Below are 27814 nucleotides of genomic sequence, written 5' to 3'. Positions count from 1 at the left end.
TATTTGTGCAAATATCTTGAGATTATTTTCAGGGATTATATGGGATTATGGTTATCCTGGAAATAAAGAAGGTGTCGAAAATGAACATGGTCAAGAGAAATGACCATGTTCGTTCTGCCAGATCAAACGGATCACGTTGCTGACTCATCAGTTTCCTTTTCTGTCGACTCAGAATCCATCTGGCTGGCTGTTTTCCTAAATCAAAGGAATTCGCAAATTGATTTCAAAGATACCAGAAAATCATGGCCTTGGACGATTTCCCTTCCTATAAATACCTTGCCAAGGCCTTTGGATTTTTCACCTCTTCCATTTTCAATATTTGTAAACATTATTTTGAAGAGTGTCTTTATTTGTAGAGATTAAGTTTTTTCACCTTAATCTTTGTGAGAGTGCTAAGTGTACTTGTGGATATCTATCTAGTCCATTGTAAACAGATAGTGTCTATTGTGAACGTGTTCATAAGGATCTTCGGGAGAGGATTCTATCTAAGTCTCACTTCGGGAGGAAGTGTGCACTTGCTATTCTTTGAAGGGAGTTCAAGAGAATCAGCGTTTCATCAAACTAGATTTGTAGAGAAGAGTACAACAAGATTGCGGCAATAGTTTAAGAGGGAGTCTTACATTGTTTAAGTCAATGCTTTTGTACACTTTGTTTCTTTACTAATTGGTTTATTCTCTGGGCGTGGCCCCAAGGAGTAGGTTATCCGAAAGGGTTTCTGAACCTTGTAAAAATTCGCTGTGTTTTTTAATTTTTGTACTGTCTATTTATTGTGTTCAGTTCTGTCGTGACAAGTTCGGATTCTGTCTCGACAGAATTGCTTTCTGTGTAAACATCTAATTACCATTCCGCATTTTAATTAATTCATTGTTTTAATTAATCTGGTAATTATTAAAAACGGAATTTCAGGTATAATCGCTGCCAATATCCTAAAATTTATTAATCAATAAATCATTCTTGTCTCTGTTATTCCTAAATGTTTATTACTATATTAGAATAATTATTTAATTTAAAAGTAAGTTTATTTTAGTTTTATGGAGGTGTGCAAGAAATGACACCTATATACAGTTTAGAAATTATAAACGTTCGTGGTTAATTTAGTTCTAATAGAGTGGTGGTGGTATAATAATTTTTAGAGTTAGGCCCCCTACCAAAAGAAGAAAATACAATTTGTCATTGATTGATTAGTACAAGCCAATATTAATTTTGTAGTTGGATGTCAATATTAATTGTCTTGATTAATTTTCATGAATATGATGTTTCTGCTCAAAGTAAAATTAGCTCATTACGATGTAAGTACTTTCTTTACTTAGTTTCGCTAGATATATATTATTATAGCAAGGATTTGGCATTTTATTAAGGGAGTAGTTATATTAATTAAGGATATGTAAGAAATAAAAATTTACTATTAGTCGAGTTTATGTAGAGTACATATATGTTCCACCAATTCGGGTCTCGCACATTTGAATTTAACAAATATTATAAGATTTTACTAACCAACCATAGGTGCTATCTCATGTGGTGATGGACACCTTAAAATGTCAAATAACACTACAAAAAAATTGATCTTTCTCGACGAGCCAGGCCTGCCGATAATCTGATTGCCGAGATTGTTTCTATGTTAAATGTCGGCGGTTTTGGCCCGCCAAGACCCAATCTCGGCGGGTGAATTAAGGAGCGCCGAGATAGGTAGCAATTTGATGGCTGGCCCACCGAGATAGGGTTCAATTTCGAGGGTTTTGGCCCGCCGAGAATGGGTGTGAGTGTTTTTTTCTCAATGGCTTCGTTTGGCCCGCACGAGATAGGGCATTCCTACCATATTACATTGATTATATCATGTATTTACAGCAGACCCAGACAATGTACATCAGATAAACATATTATAAAATATATATATTTATATGATAACATGCTATCGGAATATTATTCAAAAACTTATAAAAAATGTATAGATCTATGTTGTGAATATATGTTGCAAGTTAGTAGTTATTAGCCTAGCTATAAACAATAGTCTAACTAATTAATAAACTCTAACTGAAAGTCTAGTCTAGCATGCACAGTCTACTCTAACTAAATACAATAGTCATGCCGGCATATACTCAGTGAAGTAGTGCACCCATTCCTCACGCAGAGTGTTGATCTCCTTTATTGTATATATGGTTTTTCCATGACACTACAAAATAAAAGTCAATTTCAAACTATACATTAGTAGCGTCTTGATAATTGAAAGTGTATAAAGATATGTTAAGTACTTACATGCTTCAAACGATATTCTTTTTCCAAAGTTAAATCTCTTATTAGCCGCATGACGTAAAAACCGCAAATGATATCATTAGGTTGTCGAGGACCCTGCATATATATTATACAATTTATTATATTAATCAATGAATTATAAAAAATAAATCAAATGAAATAAGTTTCACATTTGAAATCATACTTGAACTGGAAACCAAGTGATGTCCCCAACCTTCCTTCTCGGATTATCTAAAGCATTGTGGATTCCAAATACAATAAAAATTAAAATAATTTTCAATTAAATGATGTACTTAAAAATCCAAATGCATTGCGGTACAAAGTTGAAATGAATCTAACCTTCTGACTACATTCACAACATCTTCTCTTGGACCACTACCAGCTGGATTAAAAAAAAATATACATCCTAGCTGAATGCATAAATGACTAGCAACATCGAGTACCATATATAAAAACAATGTCAGACATTGTTTTTTAATAATTGAAATGAACAAATTATAAATATATATAAGACATCATTTCATACCCAGAGTTATAAGCTACCAATAATATTTTGAGCTTGTAAATTATAATTTTTTAACGCCCTAATTTCTCATAAATTATCGAGAACACAACGTTGGATCATAAATATAAACATTGCTTTTTTATTGAATGAAAATTAAAATAAATAAATGGATCCATGGTTTTACAAAAAATAAAATAATTGTCTTTAACATACTCAAATAAGCAACATTGAATAAATCTTTTAAAATAAAACATGCTTAAATAAAAATAGGCCCGCTTAATCAATCCTCGACTATATGGTCCCCACGAGTATATCACGAAGCTCCTAGGTCTCACTCACCACCGACATTTCTATCTTCAATTGCCTGGATCAACAACATCATAAGGGGTGAGCTTCTAAGCCGAGTAAGGAAAATACAAACAAGAGTCAGTCATATAATCATATAATCAAACATATCATAAATTTCACAAGAGTCATTACATAACTTATTTATACTAATCATACAACACCATAAAACCTTAGGTTATATCACAGCCTAAGTCATAATCATAAATCATAGTTCATAGTCATAAGTCATAGGTCATAAGTCATAATCATAACTATAGGTTATAGGTCATAATAACATGTCAGATATAATAAAAGATAAGTGCTTATACATGAGTGACAATTAAGCCCCGGACATAAGTCTGTCATACACCGGACATCAACTTAGGTCTGTCATAAAATTTTGGCAACCGAGCCTACCGGACATAAGTCCGTCATACATCATTGGAAACCTTAGGTCTGCATATCTTACCCCTTTATTGTACCTGAAATGTTAGGCCATACAAAACATAAACTAGGTCATAAACTAAACTACCTAATTTTCCTTACTAAATCTGGGATATTGAAGACATGTGCGGGATCGGAAACTCCTAAAACCAAACATAAAGAAACCATAAGTCTCCTAGAGAAAAGAAGGTGAATAGAAGATCTGAACCATTGGAATAAAGACTTACCAAAAACCTTAAGTTTCAAAGAAATCGAACACCTAACCAAAAGTCATTATAACAAGTTAGGTTTTGAAATAAAAGGAAAGAATAAGAAGAATGGAAATGGACTAAATCTGAAGATTTAAAAGTACCTTAAATAGCTTAGAGCTTCAATTTATACCTTAAACACTGAAATCACACAAAAGCTTACTTCCCAAGTGTTTAGAAAAGCTTTAGATTTGAAAGCTTTAACCCCAAAACCCTAGTGTTTCTCTCAAAAATGAAAATAGCAGCTTGAAGGCTCTGAAAAATGTTTGAAAGATGATGAAAATGGTTGAGTGCAAGGTCCTATTTATAGATTTCAAGGAGTGAAACTAACTCCCATTTTAATGAATAAGTAAATGATAAAAAATAACATTTTTCGCTCAACAGATGCCCAGAACTCGGTAAAAAACGTTCAGGAACAAGTCCAAGTTGTTGATGGCTGCTTCTCGCTCCGGATTCCACGGAATTTCAAAAATGGCCACCGGAGCCGATATATCGCCCTTTATAGGCAATATATCACTGGCACCATAGTCTCGAGGGTCCATGGTTTCGCTCATGCAAAGTCGACGTGTTTTTCCGTAAAAGCATAAGCGATATATCGACCCCTATAGCTACGATATATCGGCTTACACTGATATACTAAACCACGTTTTTTCACATTTTAAGCACACTTAAAGTTGTTTAAACTACTTTGACTGAGTAGTACGAGATCCTAGCATCTGAGGGAAGGTTCTAGACTTCCTAGACTTATCCATGCTTATTTTTATTAATCTAAAACCTTAAATTTTTAATAAACATACATGTGACAAATGTCACATTCTTAATTATTCTATCTAAACCTTAGGTTATAATAAATAATATTTCTAGGATCATCTACATTAATCAAACCTTATGATAAAATTAATATTTATAAACTATAGGCTAAACTTATAAAATCCATAACTAGCTCTACGAGTTTCTAACAAATTCCCGACTTTGAACCAATATCCATGAAAACTAGAATACTACAACGTAAGATAACACTATCTAACTACGTAAAATTCCGAGGCGTTACAAAATCTTAACCAAGAATGACATTTTGGTAACCTTAGATCCAAGGTAAATGGGTTTTTCTGATTCCTCAATTATTTTTACGAATTCATCTGAATGGTTCGCAAAATTTTCTTCCTCATTAGATGCCATATCGATATGTAAATCATCAATCGACACATGCTCGTTGCGAGCTCTCTTGGGAAACGTGGGCCGACACACAGTCTCACCATGCCATATCTATTTTTGGTAAGATTGATCTATTACGTTTATATATAAATGTCCTTTTACATCTACATATTTTAATTTTTTAAATTTCCACACTTCACACATGGGCAAGATATCATATTAGGGTCATCTTCATTCTTTAAAGCAAACTTCATGAAATATTCAATTCCCTCTTTGTATTCTTTGGACAATCTATTTTTTTTTTTTCATTCAATCTCTAACTAAAATCACCTAATACATTCAAATACTATTATAGGTAAGCATATGGTCATACTAACCCAATGATTAAACATATATCTCAATTTTAGTAGTAAGGAATTGAAAATCATCTACAGGGTTAAAAAAAATTGAGTAGATTTTCCCATATTTCTACATATTATCCATAATTTTACAAATCACAAAATAATCATACAATACCATACAACAAAAATCATTTTTATTTCTCTGCAGCACACAAGTCTCAGATCCTAATTTTTCTCTAATTATTATTAATATTTCTCATAATATATCAATATGTCATAAATTTTTAAACATATATCTCACTTTTAGTAACAAGAAATTGAAAATCATCTACGGAGTTAAAAAAATTAAGCAGAGTTTCTCATATTTCTACATACTATCCATAAAGTTACAAATCACAACAAAACAATCGAACAATACCACACACCAAAATTCATCTTTATTTCTCTGCAACATACAAGTCTCAGATCCTATTCTTCTCTAATAATCAATAATTTTTTTCATAATATATAAATATGTCATAAATTTTATGGTAACATGCATTTCAAAGTGTTAAGTCCTTCCAAATCCACCTACAATATTAATAATATTATGTGAAGATATTAACAATAAACAAAATATAAATTATAAAATCATATCTCATTAAACTTGTAAACTAAGAAAATATAATTTATACAAACTTTCAAAATGAAAATTATGTCAAAATAACCAATTTAACATATATATTTCTACAACAAGATTTTATTTAACACAATATATATAAAACTTAACATATTTAAAAAATTGAAATAATAAATTAGAATATTATTTTTCGGCCAAAATTAAAAAATATATATTAAAATGACAAAATTCATCTAAACTAATTTACAATATTTTAGTTATAACTGTTAACATTACCAATATATTTAACAACATAATATACAAAACAAAAACACAAACTAAATAAATCATAATATTATTTTCGGCCAAATATAAAAAAAATTCAAACCTTACCCAAAATAGCTCAAAATCAATGGCTCAAGGTCATTTAGTCTTTTATGAAGACAACCCACCCTATTTTCAACCTAAAACAACCATAAAACAACATACATTTATCAATTTTCTCAAACTTTAAAAAAATAAAAATAAGGGCAAAATACTCACCAATATCAAGCACCCAAAGTTCCTCTTGATATTAAATGACTATGGTGATGAAAAAGGCCCAAAAACCTTCAATTTCAACCAAAAAAACTCAAAAATAGTGGTTGGTTTCAATGGTGCCGAATGGAGAAGAAGAAGAAAGAAAAAAAGGGAAAAATGGTGGCTGTGGTGGCTCTTCTCATGCATGGGGCTTTTTTGCCCTGATTTGGGCCCTGTCTCGGCCAACCCATGGGGTATTGACGAGAATAGATAGGGCTCAATTCAGGGACAAATTTCAATATATTTTTATTTTTAAAAAGAAATACCTACTAAATCTCGGCGTATACACAGGCACGCCGAGACGCTGAGATTGGTATGATGGATTAGGCCTATTTTTTTGTAGTGTATATCAACACTCTACCTACATATAGAGGGTGACTATACTTGATTCAACTTTCATGAATTAATCATCACTATATTGGCCAGTAGTTGAGCAATCCACACCTATCTACAATATTGCTCATTACTTATTATAGTTAGGATTTATTACGTAAATATATAAATATACATATATATTATATAGATTCGTTAATTGTCTTTGAATTATTCATATTTGACGAACATGCCAGACATATATAATCAATAAGAGGAGACATTGAACTTAATCATAAATGCCTGGAAATATTAGATACTAAATTTGGATATATATATATATATATATATATAACCTAGATATTTTTTTTAAATAACTGGAAAAATGCATGCGTTATTCTAAACTAATTGAAATTAAAGTGATTCAATTTTTTTCAACGTAGATTTATAGTAGTGTAATATTAATCTTGACATAATTAAGTTTTTAAATAAATAATTCGAAACAAAATATTACACACAATAATGATCATTAACTATTCAAAACTAAGACAATAACAATATTTTTGACACATAGTTTACAATTTAAACAAAAAAAATTAATATATTTTAGCTAGATACCCTATTTCATTGGTGCCTTAGAACATCTCCACTCCAGGCAACAATCAAAATTATGCTCCTAAAGATACATAAAAAATTTCTTAAATATAATTAATATGACTAATTTTTTTAATGTTGTTATTTATTTTAAATTGTAAAAAAAATTACTTATTTTTTTCCTTCCTATTACACCAAAAAATCCTAAAGGGGTGTTTGGTATGGGAGTTTGGTTTGGTGGGAATGAGAAGGTCAAATCTAACCCATATTTGTTAAATTTATTTTTAATGACTTGATTGGAAAGTAATCTTAACCTTTTTAAACACTTGAGTTTCTCATTCTCTTAATCTAAACCTCCTCTAACTTTACTCCCCAAACCCAAACCTTATACCAAAATACAGGATTATCACTCTCTTCTCCAACCCCTTTTCTTCTCCATCGTCCAAGTCCATCCTTCTTAATTAAATCATCCTTTCATCTCCTACCAAACATAGTGTAAGTGAAGGACCAAGTACGTATACATTATACACATATGTATACTCTCTCATCTGTTAAAATATTTATCCGACAAAAGATCATGCAACAGAGGCCAAAATCATCGGATTTATATGAAACTGTTTAGAGATCACCGATCTTAAGAAAAACAAAATTATATTACATAAGATTGACTCTGCTGTTGTGTTAAGCCATATAGCCCGGTATAATTGGTGGAACATGGGAAAAGCCAAGAAGTAATAACATGTAGAGTAATAGTACTACTACTACTAAGTACTGTAGTATATAGTCTGTTGTTGAAACTTTTAAGTAGCCAATAACCTGCTCTTGGTTTGGATACAGCACACATATATATATTATGATCATGTGAGTGGGGTGTACGGTAATTATGGTGGCCCATTTCCAGTACTGGGCAGTGTCCATAGTCAAACAAAATCCGCGTAGTATTTAATAATTCTGATTTGAGTTCAACCAGATCCATCTCATCTCATGTAATATTCAAAAAAGAACTGATCATATATATATATATTCATGTTTTATTAAATATAATTAATGTTCTCTACCTCTGCTTCTGGTCTTCTCTCCTTATCTGGCTCCCTAGTACTTATTGCGGTCTGATTAAACCAAAAGGACTATATATATATATATAATAGTTGACAAATATCTTTCTTTTTTTTCTTTCTTTTTTACAAATATAAATACCTGATTTTTGCTGAGACATTTTTTGGTATCACATAAGTATTTTTAAAAAATTAACGACAGACATATCGATGTATAGCTAGTAGTTAGTTAAACAATTGCAGCAATAGAATATAGAACAATACTAGATTATTTTAGTTAGCTATTTTTTTTTACTGATTCATTTGTTGATTTCAATCCCATCTCTCTCTCTCTCTATATATATGCAGTTTCTAAAAAAAAAAAAAAAAAAAAAAAACGTTTTAATACAAGATCTTATTGAGAACTGTCAAGTACCAGATCTGGGCACACCTAAGTGGGACAATCTATCAGTGTGTGATAGCAATTGCTATGCTTCACTCTTCAAATGCAAGAGATAATGCCTGTACAATCAGCAGTCTCACACTCTCATCTATCAACTTAAATAGTTACTTTTAATTATGTTATTTATATCTTTGTAGCTACACATATATATACATATCATCTTCCTTGACTTCACATCGATTTATAAAAATGTTGTTGTTTGGTGGGAGAAAATATAGATGGTGAATATACATATACATATATATATATATATATCAATAACTCAACCTCAAAATGCCTGATCATATATTAATATGTATTGAATGCTATATATAATCTCTCTCTTTCTCTCTGTGTCTGGGTATTTATTTCCAATGCTACAGTATAGTTCAATATTAGTTGAAACAAGTCAGCTGATCATGTTGCTGTTTTCCCTTTAATTTCTCCAACCACCAAAATTAATCCATCACATGTGCAACTTTTCTCTCTTGGAGTGCTTAAACTCACAGTGACAGCTGCTACTGTGTTATCTATAAATATATATATTTCATCTCAACTACCATGCCAACTTATATTCAATGAAGAGAGATCATGTATAATTGTGGTGTGTCTTTCAATGCCATGAGTAAAAAGAAAAAGAAAAAAACAAAATGGTCACTAGAAAAAGGGACCAAAAAAATGAAACCAGGAAGACAATATATATTATCTGTTGAAGAGTTAGTTACATTTTTAAATTATAATGATAAATTGAGAGGTTTAAATGGTACTAGCTAGAGAAAGCCATTAAAGACAGTCATTTAATGATAAAACACAACTCCCACCCTCCTTCTTCAATAGCCGCTTCTCTAAAGTCGTTTTCGACTTGAATATATATATGGTCTTAGCCATTGTTAAGTCTCTACTGCCATATACCACAGTTAAAGAAGAAGAAGAAGAAGACGAAGATGGAAATGCATAATAGAGGAGGAGCTATCATGGTTTTGAATTTGGTGTGTGTGTGTGGATTACTATTTTTATATGGTGGGAATGCTCAGGACACTCTTGTTCCGGCGGTCATTACTTTTGGTGACTCCGTTGTCGATGTGGGGAACAACAACTATCTCCCCACTCTTTTTAAGGCTAATTACCCTCCTTATGGAAGAGACTTCGTTAATCACCAACCCACCGGAAGATTTTGCAATGGAAAACTGGCCACTGACCTCACTGGTAAGTAGTACTTAGCTCTGACACTAGATTATGTCTCGTAGCTTATAATAGTTTAATTCCGAGTAATAGTAATATGTCAACAAGAGCATGCATGCATGCTTGTGTGTTTATGATATTGAGCAAGTTTTTGGCTGTGCAGCTGAGACTTTAGGCTTCAAGACTTACGCACCTGCATATCTTAGCCCAGAAGCATCAGGGAAAAAACTTCTTATTGGAGCCAACTTTGCTTCAGCTGCATCTGGTTACGACGAGAATGCTGCTAATCTAAATGTAAGATCTATATAAACCTTGAAAATATCTACTTCTGTCTAGTTACTGTGGCTACCTTAAACTAGTAATCTAAACTTCTAATTAATTAGCACTTAAGCATTATTTGTTATGCATTAATTACTTCTGTAAAGCTAACTTAATCGATCAATACCGGAACTTTTTTTTACAGCACGCAATCCCATTGTCCCAGCAATTAAAGTATTTCCAAGAATACCAGACAAAGCTAGCTAAAGTAGCTGGCCAGAGTAAAGCTAAATCCATTATTAAAGAAGCTCTTTATGTACTGAGCGCTGGCAGTGGTGACTTTGTCCAGAACTACTACGTCAATCCTTTAGTCAACAGAGCCTACACTGTTGAGCAATACAGTGCCATGCTCATTAACTCATTCACAACCTTTACTAAGGTAATATATAATTTCCTGGAGAAATACATCAAAAGTGCACTTTTTTAAGATATAGTTTTGAGATTTACCCTATGGTGTGTTTTTGTGTGTGTGTGCATAAAAGAATTATCTTCTAGAATCAAATAAAGAAACATCTTTTTGGTATTTACTGCTATATGTATATTGTTAAAATTTTCATCTAACAGTTTCCATCTTATTACTAAAACAGGGCTTGTATGGTTTGGGGGGAAGGAAACTTGGAGTGACTTCACTCCCTCCATTGGGTTGTCTTCCATTAGCAAGAACCTTATTTGGGTATCACCAAAGTGGGTGTGTCTCTAAGCTCAACACAGACGCCCAAGCATTTAATAAGAAGTTGAACGCTGCTGCTGCCAGTCTCCAAAAGCAATACCCTGATCTTAGACTTGTTATCTTTGATATTTACAAGCCTCTTAACGATGTTATTAAATCCCCTTCTCAATATGGTACCCAGAAAATCAAACCCTTTCTTTCTTTCTTTCTTTCTTTCTTTTTTTCCCCGCACTGCATAGAATTAAGATTACTACAGTTAAATTTAATGTCTCTGTTTTGAATTTCTTGTTATAGGCTTTGCAGAAGCAGCAAGAGGCTGCTGTGGAACTGGGACTGTGGAGATAACCTCAGCTTTGTGCAATCCTCACTCGATAGGAACTTGCTCAAATGCTACTCAGTATGTATTTTTTGACAGCGTCCATCCATCCGAAGCTGCTAATAGAATTCTTGCTGACGAGTTGATAGGCCAAGGACTATCCCTCATCTGATGATGGTGTGTAATCATTTTTACTGAATCTATACACTATATAAGAAGACTTGATAGTATTTGCCCAACTGTCTTAATAATATTAATATGTTACACGTACCAGACAAATTTCTTGTGTTTCTACTTTCGATTGCAGTGTCATGTTAAATTGTTTATTTGTAAGTTTGTAAGGACCAGAACTATTGAAAAGATCTAGTGGTTGAAAGAATCTGTTAGTTGAGTTTTATTTTTGTTATGATATGAAACTGTGATATGAATGGTTGCTTATTGCTTGTGGAGTGGGAATGAGAGTGCTTGAAAAAATGGTCAACAAAAACAAAGAAATGTTCTAAAATCAAGATCAGAAAACATGAGTACTTGAAATCCTATACAATGGGAAGTAAAAGATACATGAAGATTCTGAACAATATGATCCTTAACGTTCTGGTATGCTATTACATTCGGCTAACTTTACTATCCCCGTGATTGTCATAGCTCATATATCGGTGAGAACACAAGATTGCTGCAAGAAAAATAAAACACACACACGGATTTTTGAATGTGAGCAACCAGTCAACTCAATATATAAGAAAGCCAAACTAGGATAATTTGAACACTGGGAGAAATCAACTGAGCTGTGAAGCAATCATATCTGCTATGCTGTTATATGAACTTGTGACGCAATAAACTAGTTATTATCCCTTTCATTTTGCTTGGAAAGGAAAGAAAAAACAACATACGCTGGGTCGGAAATTCTGATTACCCGGCTGCTGCATTTGCCTTGTTGGAACCTACCATTACAAAACTATGTAAGCATAAAGCCTGGTGAGAACTACAGTAATAATCAATGGTGTGGAGTTTAATTCTCCAAAATTAACATCCCATTTGATATAATTTACAACTAGTCCAGCTAGCATGTTCAAGAAACTAATGGTGCCTATAAATATAAGCTGGGATTCATTTAGAATTCACCTTTAGCTTTTGTAATCAGATTGAAAGGAGATCAAAGTGAGTTTTGGGACCAGAGTTGTATTGAACAAAAGAGAATGAACAAGAAGCATTATCCCAGTTTGGAATATCCAAATCTTTTGAGGGAGAAGAGTTTCGATTCCTTGCGGTGATATTCTTTTTCCCAAGCGTTAGTCACACGCAAAGATATTTCTTCTAGAACAGCTCCTGAGTAAAATAAACTGGAGTTAGATTAGAAAAGAGATAAGGAGATAGAATGAGCACATTTAATCATATTTGGTTGGGAGGATAGAAACACAAACCCAAAAGTTTTGACAATGATAGAAGTTTGCAGACTGATTTTGGTTCACTGCTTTAATAGAAAAATATCATTGAGATTCATTGTGGATCATTTGTTTGTTTCATGTCATGTCAGGCATCTGTAATATTACTACTAAATTGCAAAACACAAAAAGGATTACTTTCTTGTATGTTGCTATTTGCATTTCTCACCGTGTAATTGTGAAAAAAAAGAAATAATCCAACAATTTACTCTGTAAAGAGCGTGAGAGACCATGGGTATCATCCCCAATTGATTGATAATTCACTTGGAAATACCTAAACATGATAATGGTTTCTTTAAGCACTTCTCTAACTACAATGATTATGCAACTCCACTCAATGGAGCCTATTTTTTTTGTTAATTGGAGGCATAAGCGGAGGGAGGGAGGGAGGGGGCACTCAATTTTTACAATTTTTTTTTCTTTTTCAAAAAGTGGGGTTTGAATCCACCCTAAACATACATACAAATTATAGTTAAGTCAAATAAACAATTTTTTCTCACATAATTATGTTATTTTTTCTTATTTAGTGCTTTTTTTTTAATATTTATTTATATTTAACTAATTTATAATGATTTATTTCCTTAGAAAAACAATTATACTCCTATTTAAATTTATATACTCTTTTTTTTTTTTGAAATTTTGAATTATTTACTATGTCAAAATCACAGTTCAAATATTTTTTTGCACTTGTGTATAAAAAATAAACATGTGTGTAACAAAAATGTTTAAACCCTGTTTTCGGTTCCTTAAATTATTCAGAATATCCCAAAAATTTGTGTGATGCCTGCTATGACTACAATATACACATTCATATAAAAACAATTAAGATTCTAACTATCTACATACCAAAAACACAAATGGAATTTCTCAATATTTTTTATAATAATTTAAATATTTTTTTGCCCCACTGTACTTTGTCATTGTCTCCGCCACTTATTGGAGGCATATGGATTTGTTGTTGATTAGTTGGTTTTGTTTGAACTTATTTTGTTTAAGGATTCTAGATGAACTAAACAATTTTTTTGTTTTGCAGTGCCTTTAACTACACAATTAGAATAGAAAAACCCGCAAAATCAAATTCTCATAAAACTTATCAAAGCCTACAATCTCCTTTGTTTAAAATGCAAAAGAAAACCCAAAAGCTTGTGTTATTTCTTAATTAATTAACTTTATAGGGTGCAACTATAGTACAATCCCTAAAACTAGCTACATCCATTTTTTCTCATTTTTATACTTTTGGACACGTGGATAATTATATATATATATTTTTATACGATAGTGTTTGTTATAATTATTTAGAGCATCTTGTAAATTTTTTAAGTATTTTTTAATAATTTATAGTATCAAGAACATATCAAAACATAATATTTTACATGCGTATAAAAATAAAGACACGCATATAATAGACAATTTAAATCATATTTTTGGCAGTATAAATTATTCAATATTTAGTAAAAAATTGCATAGTGTCCTACATAAAGCTAGGATTATAATAATCCACGTGTATTAAAGAATTTTCCAACTTTTTATAATGTATATGATGCTTTCTAAAAGATCAAATATAATGTAAGATGATAGATGACTAAGAGCATCAGCGTTGGTGCCAATAGGTCCAAAGCCAACAAAATAACATATATTTAACTCTATTCACTTAGGATCCAAAGTCAATAAAATAATATATATTTAACTCTATTTTTTTGACAACGTTGCCCACGGCAACTTGCTTTGTTTTTTCTTTTTTATTTTTAGTTAAGATTGTATTAATTAAATAAAATATTATATTTTGTATTTCTTTCAAGATTGGCGGCATAGCCTGTAATAGAGATACTCTAAGAGCACTTTCAATGGAGGAGCTAAAATATCTAATTCTTTATAATATAGAGAAAAAAATAGTTAAATAGTATTCCAATGGATGATGTAAACTTATATTTTTTTTTACCTAATTGAATAGTATTTCTCTATATGTAGTGAAATACTATTCATCAAGCTATAAATATTTTATTATTTTTTTTATAAACTTTTGTATATATATATGAGTGTGATTGTACGCCCCGAATTTCCAAACGTACTTTGTGGAGCTAGAAAATGGACTTAACCAACCTGCCACATGTCCACCGTTCATCCGGAGCTGTTTGGTACGGTCCCTAAACAAATAGCTCGACCTGATCGATGGTTTAGCTGCTCAGCACTTGGAGCGATTGTGTCGACATAGTATAGCAGGCACAAGCTAGCACCACATTAAGCTCGTGGTACATCAGAAGCCTGACGTACCATCGGATCTTTATAAAGTCAACCACGCAATATAAACATGCGTATACCAGACATAACGTGTCTGTTCTATTCCCGAATTTTCGGATACGCAATATAAACGTGCGTGATCAGACATCGAACACCTGATTTGGACCATGCGGCCCATTATCCATCTTTACCTATTGATTAGACCACACTTCACTGTAAGGTTTAGGAATTAATCATCGATGTCACATAAATGACATGATGGATGAAGAGATCACGAGATGACCCCAATACCGACTCAGAGATCAATCTCCTATAAATACAAAAACCCTGGATAGTGCAAAGGGTTGGATTCTTCTTGTAATGCAAATACTCTGTAAGAAATAGTAAGGATAGATCAATAATATTGGCTGATGGACTAAGGGGATTTTAACCTCCGAACCACCTAAAAAATGAGTGACCATATTTCTTTGCAATTACTTCCACATTCTCTATTGTTATCATTTTCATATTACGGTTTATCATTCAGTACTAATCCATCTTATTTATTCATATAATTTACTGTTGGCGAAAAATCGCGTCGACAATAATACTATTATATTTAATTATTTTATTTCTTAAAATGAATAAAATATATATTTTTAAATATAATATTTAAATGATGTAGAGAAAAAATAGAGAAGCTGGTGTATGGTATAATGTAAAAGTTTGAGGTAAATTATAAAAAAAATATGTTTTGGTGATGTATTTTGTAATACACTTTCTCTATAATATTTAGCTAAAACTCACAAAAACATTTTCCATCACCTCATTTATACATATATTTATAATAGATATGCATAAACTCCAATTAATTCATATCTACATTTACATATCATTTATATAATATTTTAATATTATTATTTTTCTTTATAACCTTTCTCTCTCCTATTTAGTATATATTTATTTTTTTTTTTCAATTATTTTATTTTACTGTAATTAATTAAATATGTTTAAAGATATAATATTTAAATGATGTAAAGATATATAGAGAAATTTATGTATGGTATAATGTAAAACTTTGAGCGCTGTCTTCGCCACTTATTGGAGGCATATGGATTTGTTGCTGATTAGTTGGTTTTGTTTTAACTTATTTTGTTTAAGGATTCTAGATGAACTAAACAACTTTTTTGGTTTGCAGTTGTGAAACAATTCTTCGGCCTGCCTTTAACTGCACAATTAGAATAGAGAAACCCGCAAAATCAAATTCTCGTAAAACTTATCAAAGCCTACAATCCCCACATGACACAATGCTACTTTGTTTAAAGTGCAAAAGAAAACCCAAAAGCTTGTGTTATTTAATTAACTTTATAGGGTGCATCTATAGTACAATCCCTAAAAATAGCTACATCCATTTTTTCTCATTTTTGTAATTTTGGACACGTGGATAATTATATATATATCTTTTCAAATGAGAGTGTTCGTTATAATTATTTAAAATATTTTGTAATTTTGTAATTTTTTTTAATAATTTATAATATCTTGCATATAATAGACAATTTAAATTATATTTTTTGTATTGTAAATTAATCAATATTTAATGAAAAATTGCATAGTGTCCTAAATAAAGCTAGGATTATAATAATCCACGTGTATTAAATAATTTTCCAACTTTTTATAATGTATATGATGCTTTCTAAAAGATCAAATATACTGTGAGATGATTAGCCAGAATTAGATGACTAAGAGCACCTGTGCCAATAGTGTTGCTTATATTCATGTGGGTCAAAAGTTAACAAAATAACATATATTCCACCCTATTTTTTTTGGCAACGTTGCCCATTGTTCACAACTTACTTTGTTTTTTCTTTCTTATTTTTAGTTAAGATTGTATTAATTAAATAAAATATTATATATGTCATTTCTCCCAAAATTTGTAGCGTAGCCTCCAATGGAGATGCTCTAAGAGCACTCTTAATTGGAGGAGTTAAAATATCTAATTTTTTATAATATAGAGAAAAAAATAGTTAAATAGTATTCCAATAGGTGATGTAAATTTATATTTTTTTTACCTAAATGAATAATATTTCTCTATATGTAGTGAAATACTATTTATCAAGCTATAAATATTTTATTATTTTTTATAAACTTTTGTATATATATTTGAGTGTGATACTATTATATTTAATTATTTTATTTCTTAAAATAGATAAAATATTTTCAAAAAAATATAATATTTTAATGATGTAGAGAAATAATAGAGAAACTGGTGTATGTTATAATGTAAAAGTTTGAGATAAATTATAAAAAAATATGTTTTGGTGATATATTTTGTAATACACTTTCTCTATAATATTTAACTAACTCACAAAAACATCTTCCATCAGCTCCTTTATACACATATTTATAATACCTATGCACAAACTCTAATTAATTCATATCTACATTTACATAACATTTATATAATATTTTAATATTATTTTTTTTATAAGTTTTTTCTCTCCCATTTAGTATATATTTATTATTTTTTTTATCAATTATTTTATTTTACTTTAATTAATAAAATATGTTTAAAGATATAATATTTAAATGATGTAGAGAAATATTTAGAGAACCTGATGTATGTTATAATATAAAACTTAGAGGCAAAATAAAAAAATATATATTTTGGAAAGATATTTTAAAATACAGAGTAGAACATAAGTCTATCTCTTTGCGGCAATGGGCCATCCAACGCGATAGGTAGCACATACGGCAACTGGATATCAGGGGCTAGCTGACATTGTACGTGTAGCAGCTGTATAGACAAAGGAAAGAGGCACATATGATAAAAGATGGGAAAAGTTCTTCAATAGTAGTAAGCTAAGAGTAAGACCCAATAAATCATTATAACGACTCTAACAATACATTATTACACGATACTCTTTAAAATATGTCGATTTCACCTCAACTATGCATGGGTAGAAATTTAAACTTTTTAAAGATTTTTTTCACTATATTTTTTAAATATAAGATTTACTTTTTGTATATGTTTGTATGGATTTTGAAAAAAAAAAAATTAAACATGTAGATTTTTTCTTCTTCATATAAATGTAACTTTGAAAAAATAAGTTATAATTTATGATAATTCTACTTAAGGGGTACAGGGTATAGAAATTGCTCCTACCGTAAATTTATTTTTTATTTATGGTATTTGGAAAAATTACAACTCATTTGTTTTTTTATGTCAATGTATATTATAGTTATAGTAGACATTTTATTAATTTTCAATAAAATTTGAATAATTTATAGTGCCCAAATTAGAGTTCAAACAATCTGTTTTTCACGCTTATAAAAAAATTTAGTCACGCATGCAATTAATTGTTTGAACTCTGATTTTGACACTGTAAATTATTCGAAATTTACCAAAATTTAGTGGGATGTCTGCTATAACTATAATATATATGATATAATTTTTTCAAAGAAAGAAAAAAAGTCATAAAAATATAGTATTAGAAAGTCGTATTTATTAAAATAGGTTATTAAAAAAAATCATATTTATAAAAAAACTAAAAGGAAGGTATTTTAAGGTTTTAAGAATTGTTTGATGGGAATTTACTCGTTTGTTATTTTATTTTTTTATAAAATATCATTTCGGTTTTTCTTTTTTTAATAATGTTTATATTGTATCATATATTTTAAAATCATATATATTTAATACTCTAGATTAAGATTTAATAAATAAAATTTTATCAATATGACTAAACTGCTATCAATTATATATAATTAATTAATTACATTTAAATTTAAAAATTATATTTTATTAAATATGTACTATTTTAAAAAATATAATACCAAATATATATTATTGTGAACACATAATACCTAAAATAATACTTTACAAAAGTACAAGTCATACCTACCCTTATTTTATTAGTTAATTTGTTTAAAGAATAGGAGCGGGTCCACAATATAACAGCACTAATTATATGATACGTACAGTTAAATAAAGAAATACTGTAGTTTGAAAAGTCAAAATTGTTTTGAAATGGACCAATGAAATTATTTATATATGAATTTTTCTTTATTAAAAAAATGAGGGAGTGCTGGCCCTAAGCCATACCGAGGGTCCGTCCCTGTGCTTACTGTTGGTCATTTGGGGTGACATATTTCTTTAAGATTTTTATGCAATTTGGTTTTGTTTGGTGAGGTATTTTACTGTTGAGAACGATAGGGGGAAAATGATGAATAGGGTTGTCCAAGAGCACATACCACATGATGAAAGAGACTTATCCAAACACGATCCACATCCCTATTTATTATTTTCTACAAATTTAACAAGTAGAAAAATATTATAAAAAAAGTTTAATAGTTTATTTAAAAGACCAATTAGTTTTGGCCAAGTCAGCTTGCCAAAAAATTTCAATCAGGTTCTATAGAATTTTTCCATGATTTGTCCATGTGTACATACTACATAGCTATTCATGCTTTAAAATTATTGGAGGATGTGATCAATGTGGGAACTACATAGTATAGAGTGTACTATAAATATATATATATATAATATAGGAAAATTATTTGGTAGTACCTTATGCCTTTTGTATTTTCAGTACTTGTATAAGTATAATTTTAATTATTTGATATGATGTTTTACATTATAATTATAATAAATATTCAATTAATTTTTAAAAATTATGAATAATTTATAGTACTGAAAACAACGTTTAGACTGTTTGTTATACGAGTGTTTGCTTTTTGTTTATAACAGTGTGAAACAAATTATTTGAACTATAATTTCAGCACAAAAAATTATTTGGAATCCAGTTATATAACTATAATATACACTGTCGTATAAAAAATTAGAATTATAACTACAATAAATTAATATGATAATAAAATAAATAATATTTAAATCTTAAATATTTTTTATTTTGTTCTATGAATATTTTTTTAATTTATAAATATTTTTATTTTAGTAATTTTATATTAACAAATCATATTGATACTAAGTTTATTATACACTATAATATTATTTTTATATTTCATAGCATTTTTAAATTATAAATTATTTTTATGCTTTAGAAAATAAATAAATAAAGACATAAAAAGTGAAAGTTTTGCATAACTATATTATATAATATAATATTTTAGTGATGATCAATTTATTAATGAGTGTCTTACCAAAAACATAATTTAATTTTAACATGATTAAATTGGTCCTTATATATATTTAATATAATATGTTGGATATGTAGTTACATTTATGTTGGACTAGAGACAAACAACGAGCAATATGCACGTTTGCCTAATTTTATTTATAAAATTTATTAATTATTTTTATTAAATTTATATTAATGTCATATAAATTTTAATTTTTGAATTTAGTTTTTGAATTTGAGAGTAACAACAAGAGATTATATATTATATGTTTAATGTAATATTAAATATTATATGTGGATTTTAAATTTAAGTTTCTTGCTAGTTTTAAAAAAAAAAGCTAGTTTAAAAAAAAAAAACAAGTTGTTGCTAATTCACCGTAGATTATATTATATATTTAATATGATATTATTCTAATAAGTGGCTTTAAATTTAATTAAATTTTATTTAAGTTATAAAACGTATAATTTTATTATTTTTAAATAATTATCATTGTAAAATATTTCAAAATTTTCATATTTTAATTTGTTTAATTATTTATTATTTAAAAATAATTATTATTGTAAAATATCTTTAAAATATTCAATTTTAATTTGTTTAATTATTTATTATTTTAAAATAATTATCATTATAAAATATCATATTTTAATTTTTTAATTATTTATTTTATTTATTTTATTTTATTTAAGTTTAAATATTTATAAACTACTGTTAAATATAAGAATATCTGTTAAAATTAATATTAAAAAAATTAAAAATGACTAAAATCAAAATTTTTTGTTATATGAACATTTATTATATTATATAGAAGAGACATGGAGTTACATTTTTTTTTTTTATTATATAGAAGAGATATGGAGTTACATCTTTTAAATTATTAGATAAAGTCTGTGGTTTAAATGGTGATACGTAGAGAAAGTCATCAAAGACAGTGACAGTCATTTAATGACCAAAACACAAGTCCCACCCTCCTTCAATATTTGCTAGGCTAAAATAGTTTTCTACTTGAATATGAGTCAATTTATTTAGATGCACGCTAGGAAAGTAAAAGCATAAAATTATCGTGTGTCTATCTAGTATATTTTAATTTAAAAGTACTCTAAGATATAAAAATAATATTTGTATTTTGATCAACACTATAACTAAAATAGTTTGTTGATATAAAATTACTAAAATATCTAACAAATATAAATTTTATAAATTCTTTTAACAATTTTAAATTATATCTTTTATTATTTGGCACATTAGCATTTTCAATACCACATGATTTGACATGGCATGGTCAGTTAATTGTTACACGTAATACTTATTAAGTTAAAAATATTTGGGAACTGGGTCATTATGTCTACTCCCTTAAGCAATACTCATATCTTTATCTTCTTCTGCATAAATCTTTAATAAGTTTCTTTTCCAAAAAATAGTAGTTATACCAAACCAAACGCCAAGGTCTTTGTCTTTGCTAAGTCTCTACTGCTATTTATGCCACTGTTAAATAAGCCGAAGAAGAAGATGGAAATGCAAATGCATAACAGAGGAGGAGGCAGCATGGTTTTGAGTTTGGTGTGTGTATGTGGATTACTATTTTTATATGGTGGGAATGCTCAGGACACTCTTGTTCCGGCGGTCATTACTTTTGGTGACTCCATTGTCGATGTAGGGAACAACAACCATCTCCCCACTCTTTTTAAGGCTAATTACCCTCCTTATGGAAGGGACTTCGTCAATCACCAACCCACCGGAAGATTCTCCAATGGCAAACTTCCCACTGACCTCATTGGTAAGTAGCACTTAAAACCCAACACCAACAACAACAACAACAACAACAAAAACAGCTATCATGATGTTTGCTTAGCTCAAGCACTAGCTTATTATAATTCTGAGTAATAATAATATGTCAACAAGAGCATGCATGCATGCGTTTGTGCTTATCATACTGAGCAAGTTTTTGACTGTGCAGCTGAGACTCTAGGCTTCAAGAGTTACGCACCGGCGTATCTTAGCCCAGAAGCATCAGGGAAAAAACTTCTTATTGGAGCCAACTTTGCTTCAGCTGCATCTGGTTACGATGAGAACACTGCAGCTCGATATGTGAGTAAGATCTATATATTTATGTAAACCTTGAAAATGTCTACTTTTGTCGGCAACATTACACTACTTAATTACACTTAATCATTATTTGTTATGCATTAGTTAGTTCTGTATATCTAAAACTTAACTGATAAATACCGCAACCTTTTTTACAGCACGCAATCCCATTGTCCCAGCAGTTAAAGTATTTCCAAGAATACCAGACAAAGCTAGCTAAAGTAGCTGGCCAGAGTAAAGCTAAATCCATTATTAAGGACGCTCTTTATGTACTGAGCGTTGGTAGTGGCGACTTCGTTCAGAACTACTACATCAATCCTCATCTCAACAGAGCCTACACCGTTGAGCAATACAGTGTCATGCTCATTAGCTCATTCACAACCTTTACTAAGGTAATATATAATTTCTTTGAGAAATGCATCAAACGTGCACTTTTTATGATATAGTTTTGAGATTTACTCTTTGGTGTGTGTGTTTATGTGCATAAAAGAATTATCTTCTAGAATCAAACAAAGATACATCTTATTGGTACTTACTGCTATATGTAAACCTGTTAAAATTTTCATCTAATAGTTTCCATCTTATTACTAAAACAGGGCTTGTATGGCTTGGGGGCAAGAAAAATTGGAGTGACTTCACTCCCTCCATTAGGCTGTCTTCCATCAGCAAGAACCTTATTTGGATATCACCAAAGTGGGTGTGTCGCTAAGCCCAACACAGACGCCCAAGCATTTAATAAGAAGTTGAACGCTGCTGCTGCCAGTATCCAAAAGCAATACCCTGATCTTAGACTTGTTATCTTTGATATTTACAAGCCTCTTTACGATGTTATTAAATCCCCTTCTAAATATGGTACTCAGAAAATCAAACCCTTTCTTTCTTTCTTCTTTCTTTTTCCACCGGACTGCATAGAATTAAGATTACTATAGTTATATTTAATGTCTCTGGTTTGAATTTCCTGTTATAGGCTTTGCGGAAGCAACAAGAGGCTGCTGCGGAACTGGGACTCCGGAGACACACTCAGCTTTGTGCAATCCTCACGCAATAGGAACTTGTTCAAATGCTACTCAGTACGTATTTTTTGACGGTGTCCATCCATCCGAAGCTGCTAATAGAATTATTGCTGTTGAGTTGATAGGCCAAGGCCTATCCCTCGTCTGATGAGGTGTGTTCGTTCGATAGTATTTGCCCAACTGTCTTAATAATATATTTATGAGTAATGATTGAGACAGTTTTTTTTATACATTATTTGTGCACACGTGATAAGTCACATGGTCTTACTTTTAAAAATACTTATCATTGTGAGCACAAACAGTGTGTAAAAAGTGTGGATGTCTAGCATCACTCATAATATTATAATATTATGTTACATGTACCAGACAAATTTCTTGTGTTTCTACTTTCGAGTGCAGTGTTATGTTAATTTAGTATTTGTAGGTTTGCAAAGACCAGAATTATTGAGAAGATCTAGTGGTTGAAAGAGTGTATTTGTTGAATTTTATTTTTGTTATGGTATGATGAAACTGATATGAATGGTTGCTTATTGCTTGTGGAATGGGAATGAGAATGAGAGTACTTGAAAACAATCAATTTCAGAAAACATGAGTACTTAAAATCCTACACAATGAGAAGTAAAAGATTCTATACAAAATGATCCTCAACGTTCTGGCATCCTATTACATTCAGCTAACTTTATTATCCCCGTGATTCCCATAGCTCATATATCGGTAAGAACACAAGATTGCTGCAAGAAAAATAAAACACACGGAATATTGAATGTGAGCAACCAGTCAACTCAATATATAAGAAAGCCAAACTAAGATAGTTTTAACACTGGTAAAAATCAATTGAGTTGTGAAGCAATCATATCTGCTATGCTTTTATATGAACTTGTGAAGCAATAATCTAGTTATTATCCCCTTCATTTTGCTTGGAAAGGAAAGAAAAATCAACATACACTGGGTCGGAAATTCTGATTACCCTGCCGCTGCATTTGCCTTGTTGGCACCTGCCATTACAAAATTATGTAAGCATATAGCCTGGTGAGAACTACAAATATAATCAATGGTTTTTAAATAAAAGGTTCATAAATAAAGAAGATCCCTTACACATGTGGAGAACTGTTGCAGGTAATTCTGTAAAAGCCATGGATACTGTTCATGACCAACATTATGGCCAAAATTGAAATACTCAAATGGCTGGTATGGAAGTGGAGAGTGTAAAGAGGAGGAAGGACCCAAGTTGTATTGGCCAAAAGTGAATGAACAAGAAGCATTATCCCAGTTTGGAATATCCAAATCTTTTGAAGATGGCTGAGGGTAGTAGAGTTTAGTTTCCTTGCGGTGATATTCTTTCTGCCAAGCGAAGGTCACACGCAAAGATTTTTGTTCTAGAACAGTTCCTGAGTACAATAAACTGGCATTAGACAGATAGTTAGAAAAGAGATGAGGAGATTGAATGAGATTAATTTGGTATACCGTCAAGTGTTTTGAGAGCATTCTTGGCTTCTTTATGAGTAGAGAAACGAACAAAACCAAATCCTTTGCTGATGCCATTCTTATCTCGCATCACTCGAACAGATGTTATATTTCCGCAGCAACTAAAATGGTTTCGTAGTTTGTTGTCGTCCACATGTATGTCTAGGTTCGTAACATACAAATTTGAAGGCTTATCAAACTGGCAGTTGAACATATTGTGTCCAGTTTTGAAAAGTTCCCCCGTCGTAGCTTTCTTACGAGCCCTTTCCACGAACATGTGCTTTGATCCTGATCCATTGTTTCACGTTGTTTCAAGTCAGACAGAATATACTGAGATGGCTTTACAAAATGATATGAACAAGTCACCAATGTTTACCTAACAGTGAACCGTTCAACCTCTCAACAGCGTTCTTAGCGTCTTCCGGGGACACAAATTTTACAAAACCCATACCCCTTGAGTTACCCTCGTAATCCTTCAGTATGACTAGACTATAAACCTTTCCAAACTGTGAGAATTTGTTTCGAAGACAATCCACACTGATATCTATATCAAGATTTTTCACAAACAGATTTGTAAATGATGTTTCTTCTTCATTGGCTGCTGTCCTCTCAGTTCTCTTGACAAATTTTGTCACATATCTAGATTGTAGCAAAGAAAATGGAACATCAATTTTTAATACAAAAAACAAAAACTCCATAAACATAATGATGAACCTAAGTAATTTAGTACAAGAACAAAAAAATATTTAAAAAAAGAAAGACCAAGGAGAAGGCTTACAACTTTTTCCCTTCGATCTTTGAATTATGGAGAGCACCAACAGCAGCCATGGCAGAGTCCTCCGAATCAAACTGGACAAACCCGAAACCCTTGCTTTCACCATTTGCTTCAGCAACCTTGCAAGAAAGTATATTCCCATATTTGCGAAACATTTCCTGCAATTCAGCACTGGTAATCGAACGGTCGAGATTCTTCACGAAGATATTGCCAACACCAGTTTTTCTCGGAAGAGGATCTCTTTGAGACCACATTATTCTTATGGGCTTACCCTTTAGTTCAGTGTGATTCAGACAGTCTAGAGCTTTAGATGCTGTTCAAATCAAAGAAAGGAACCAGAAAACAAAAGACACACATCAATACAGAGCAGGGAAAAAAAACATGAATTCATTTAGATATGTAAAATTGTAAATAGAACAAATTATCCAACTGACCAGTTAAAGCAAACGCCAAAGAATAAAGAAGCCCAGACAAATTCATGCACAGAACAACTTTCCAAAAAGAAAGGTCGAAAGGGACCGAATTTTTAATGAAATGGTTCAAAGAAACCAAGAAAATGCCAAAAACAAAACCAAGAAAGAAAATAAATCATGTCACGTTTCAGAAACCCAATACAACAGTAAGTAAAAGAAACCCAATATTCCAGGCAGAGGAAGTCTATAAAGAAAGAAAAAGATAGCCCAATAAAGTTTGGAGACTACAGTGTATACCATGGGAGTGAGAAAAGAAGTTGATGTAGGCATAACAAAGGGATTTTCCGGTGAAAAAGTCTCGGCAGAGGCGAACGGAGGCAAGGGGACCCATGAAACGAAACGTTTCGATGAGGTCAGTTTCTTCGACACTTGGGTGCAGGTCACCCACATACAACGACATCTTGTGAAGATTAGCCTCTGGAACTGGAAGTACAGTTGTTTCAGGTGGTCGTCGTGTTCTAGACGGAGCAGCCACTTCTGCCACCATTTTTGCGTTTTCAAAAGAACCCAATAGCTCAGAGAGAGAGAGATTCAGAGGAATGTTATGTTCTTTAGTAGTTATTATCTTTGTGCCTTTGCGGTACGTAGGCGTAGGGTATATATAACGAAAAAAACTGGGTTTTTAACGTCGGCGTCTTGATTTCGGTACTTCGCCTGAGATGGAAAGATAAAAGAGCGGGAAAGTTAACTGAAAACGCTTTCTGGGTTGGGCTTTTTTGCATGGACAGCCGAGGCCCATTGCCAAGATGGATCTTCACACAAAACCAAACGATATGTCGTTTTATTGACACCTAAAATCTCATGTCGTCGATTCTTTCATCGCTGATTTGTTCGTCAGAGTGATACGTCGTTTGGTGGAAGTGGAGACGATGTAATCGTGTCCTTTGTGTCGAACTAAATGAGTTCGTGTCTATATGATTAATTATTGTAAAAAAAAAATACACAAAAGGAAACCAACTTGTCGTTTTATAATATTTTTCAATCATGAGGTTATTCAATCCCTTAGGTGGAAAAGAAAAATATATATTCTCAACAAACAAAGACCATTGATGATAAAAAACAGAGGACACCAAAATTTAAACATGTAATATCCAAGCAGCATTTGGAGCTCGCATATATTCCTCCAATAAAAAACACATATTTCAAATAAACAATAGCAAACTTGCACGTAATCGGAATAGTTTGCTATCGAAATCATAAGTAATAAGATTGACATTCAATTAAAGTTATTATAAGTTATTTATTTGACTTATTGGTATTAGAATCATAATAATCAACAATATTCTCGTGTTTACTTTAGAATAAAATAAATTATTTGTAAGTTATAGTATAATCTTCATTAAAGTGTAATACTTTGATAAGATCTTAACTTAGGAATTAATTTTTTTATATCAAATTTAAAAAAAAATGATTATTTAAATTATACACATAGATATATACAATTTTTTGTATTAATTATTTTTCACACCAACAAAAATATATTAACCTCAAATAACATATGAAAAAAATTGATAAATATTTAATTAATGATTATATTATTTTTTATTGAGTCAAATAAAAAAATGACAAGTATTAAATATTTAAGTTAATAATTTATTAGATTATAATGTATGTATATAATTTAATTTTTTAATTTTATTCAATTTAAAAAAAATCATTTGTATATATATTAATTGTTTAATTTTATTCAATTTTAATTTTTCTTTAAATTAAATGTTGTAAATCTTTACAACACAGAACTCAACACATATACAGAAAACAAGTTAATTTGATCAAACCAATTCAAGCAATAAACCAGAGATTAAAAGGATAAAACTGAAGAAATAAAGAACACAGAATTTTTATACAGGTTCAGCCAAACAATGACCTACTTTCTGTTACTCCCCTGAGTTGTATT

General features: G+C 30.6%; 3 protein-coding genes and 1 long non-coding RNA gene across 4 annotated transcripts; 2 read left to right on the top strand and 2 right to left on the bottom strand.

Annotated features, from left to right (window-relative positions):
- The first annotated feature begins 9717 nt into the window (after positions 1-9717).
- On the top strand, positions 9718-11694 carry LOC133794384 (GDSL esterase/lipase APG-like). The gene is made up of 5 exons (XM_062231607.1): positions 9718-10035; positions 10175-10305; positions 10475-10708; positions 10917-11172; positions 11294-11694. Exons 1-5 carry the CDS (start codon positions 9774-9776, stop codon positions 11485-11487), a joined length of 1077 nt encoding a protein of 358 aa, XP_062087591.1. The 5' UTR covers positions 9718-9773; the 3' UTR covers positions 11488-11694.
- A 163-nt stretch (positions 11695-11857) lies between these two features.
- Positions 11858-12937, bottom strand: LOC133794385 (uncharacterized). Its single transcript, XR_009875193.1, has 3 exons — positions 12438-12937; positions 12206-12256; positions 11858-11988 (listed from the first exon to the last, which is right to left on the bottom strand). It is a non-coding gene; the product is annotated as an uncharacterized LOC133794385 (long non-coding RNA).
- An 8515-nt stretch (positions 12938-21452) lies between these two features.
- Positions 21453-23688, top strand: LOC133794383 (GDSL esterase/lipase APG-like). The gene is made up of 5 exons (XM_062231606.1): positions 21453-21884; positions 22065-22195; positions 22351-22584; positions 22789-23044; positions 23160-23688. Exons 1-5 carry the CDS (start codon positions 21587-21589, stop codon positions 23351-23353), a joined length of 1113 nt encoding a protein of 370 aa, XP_062087590.1. The 5' UTR covers positions 21453-21586; the 3' UTR covers positions 23354-23688.
- Positions 23689-23803: 115 nt separating this feature from the next.
- Positions 23804-26920, bottom strand: LOC133794382 (uncharacterized). The gene is made up of 7 exons (XM_062231605.1): positions 26155-26920; positions 25448-25757; positions 25046-25308; positions 24670-24957; positions 24301-24593; positions 24150-24200; positions 23804-23936 (listed from the first exon to the last, which is right to left on the bottom strand). The coding sequence occupies exons 1-7, from the start codon at positions 26402-26404 to the stop codon at positions 23910-23912; spliced, it is 1482 nt and encodes a 493-aa protein (XP_062087589.1). The 5' UTR covers positions 26405-26920; the 3' UTR covers positions 23804-23909.
- Between the last annotated feature and the right edge of the window lie 894 nt (positions 26921-27814).

Source organism: Humulus lupulus, chromosome 8 (genome assembly GCF_963169125.1).
Source record: "Humulus lupulus chromosome 8, drHumLupu1.1, whole genome shotgun sequence".
Taxonomy (NCBI): Eukaryota; Viridiplantae; Streptophyta; class Magnoliopsida; order Rosales; family Cannabaceae; genus Humulus; species Humulus lupulus.
Note: the sequence above shows the minus strand (reverse complement) of the source record. Positions and strands in the feature narration are given on the sequence as shown.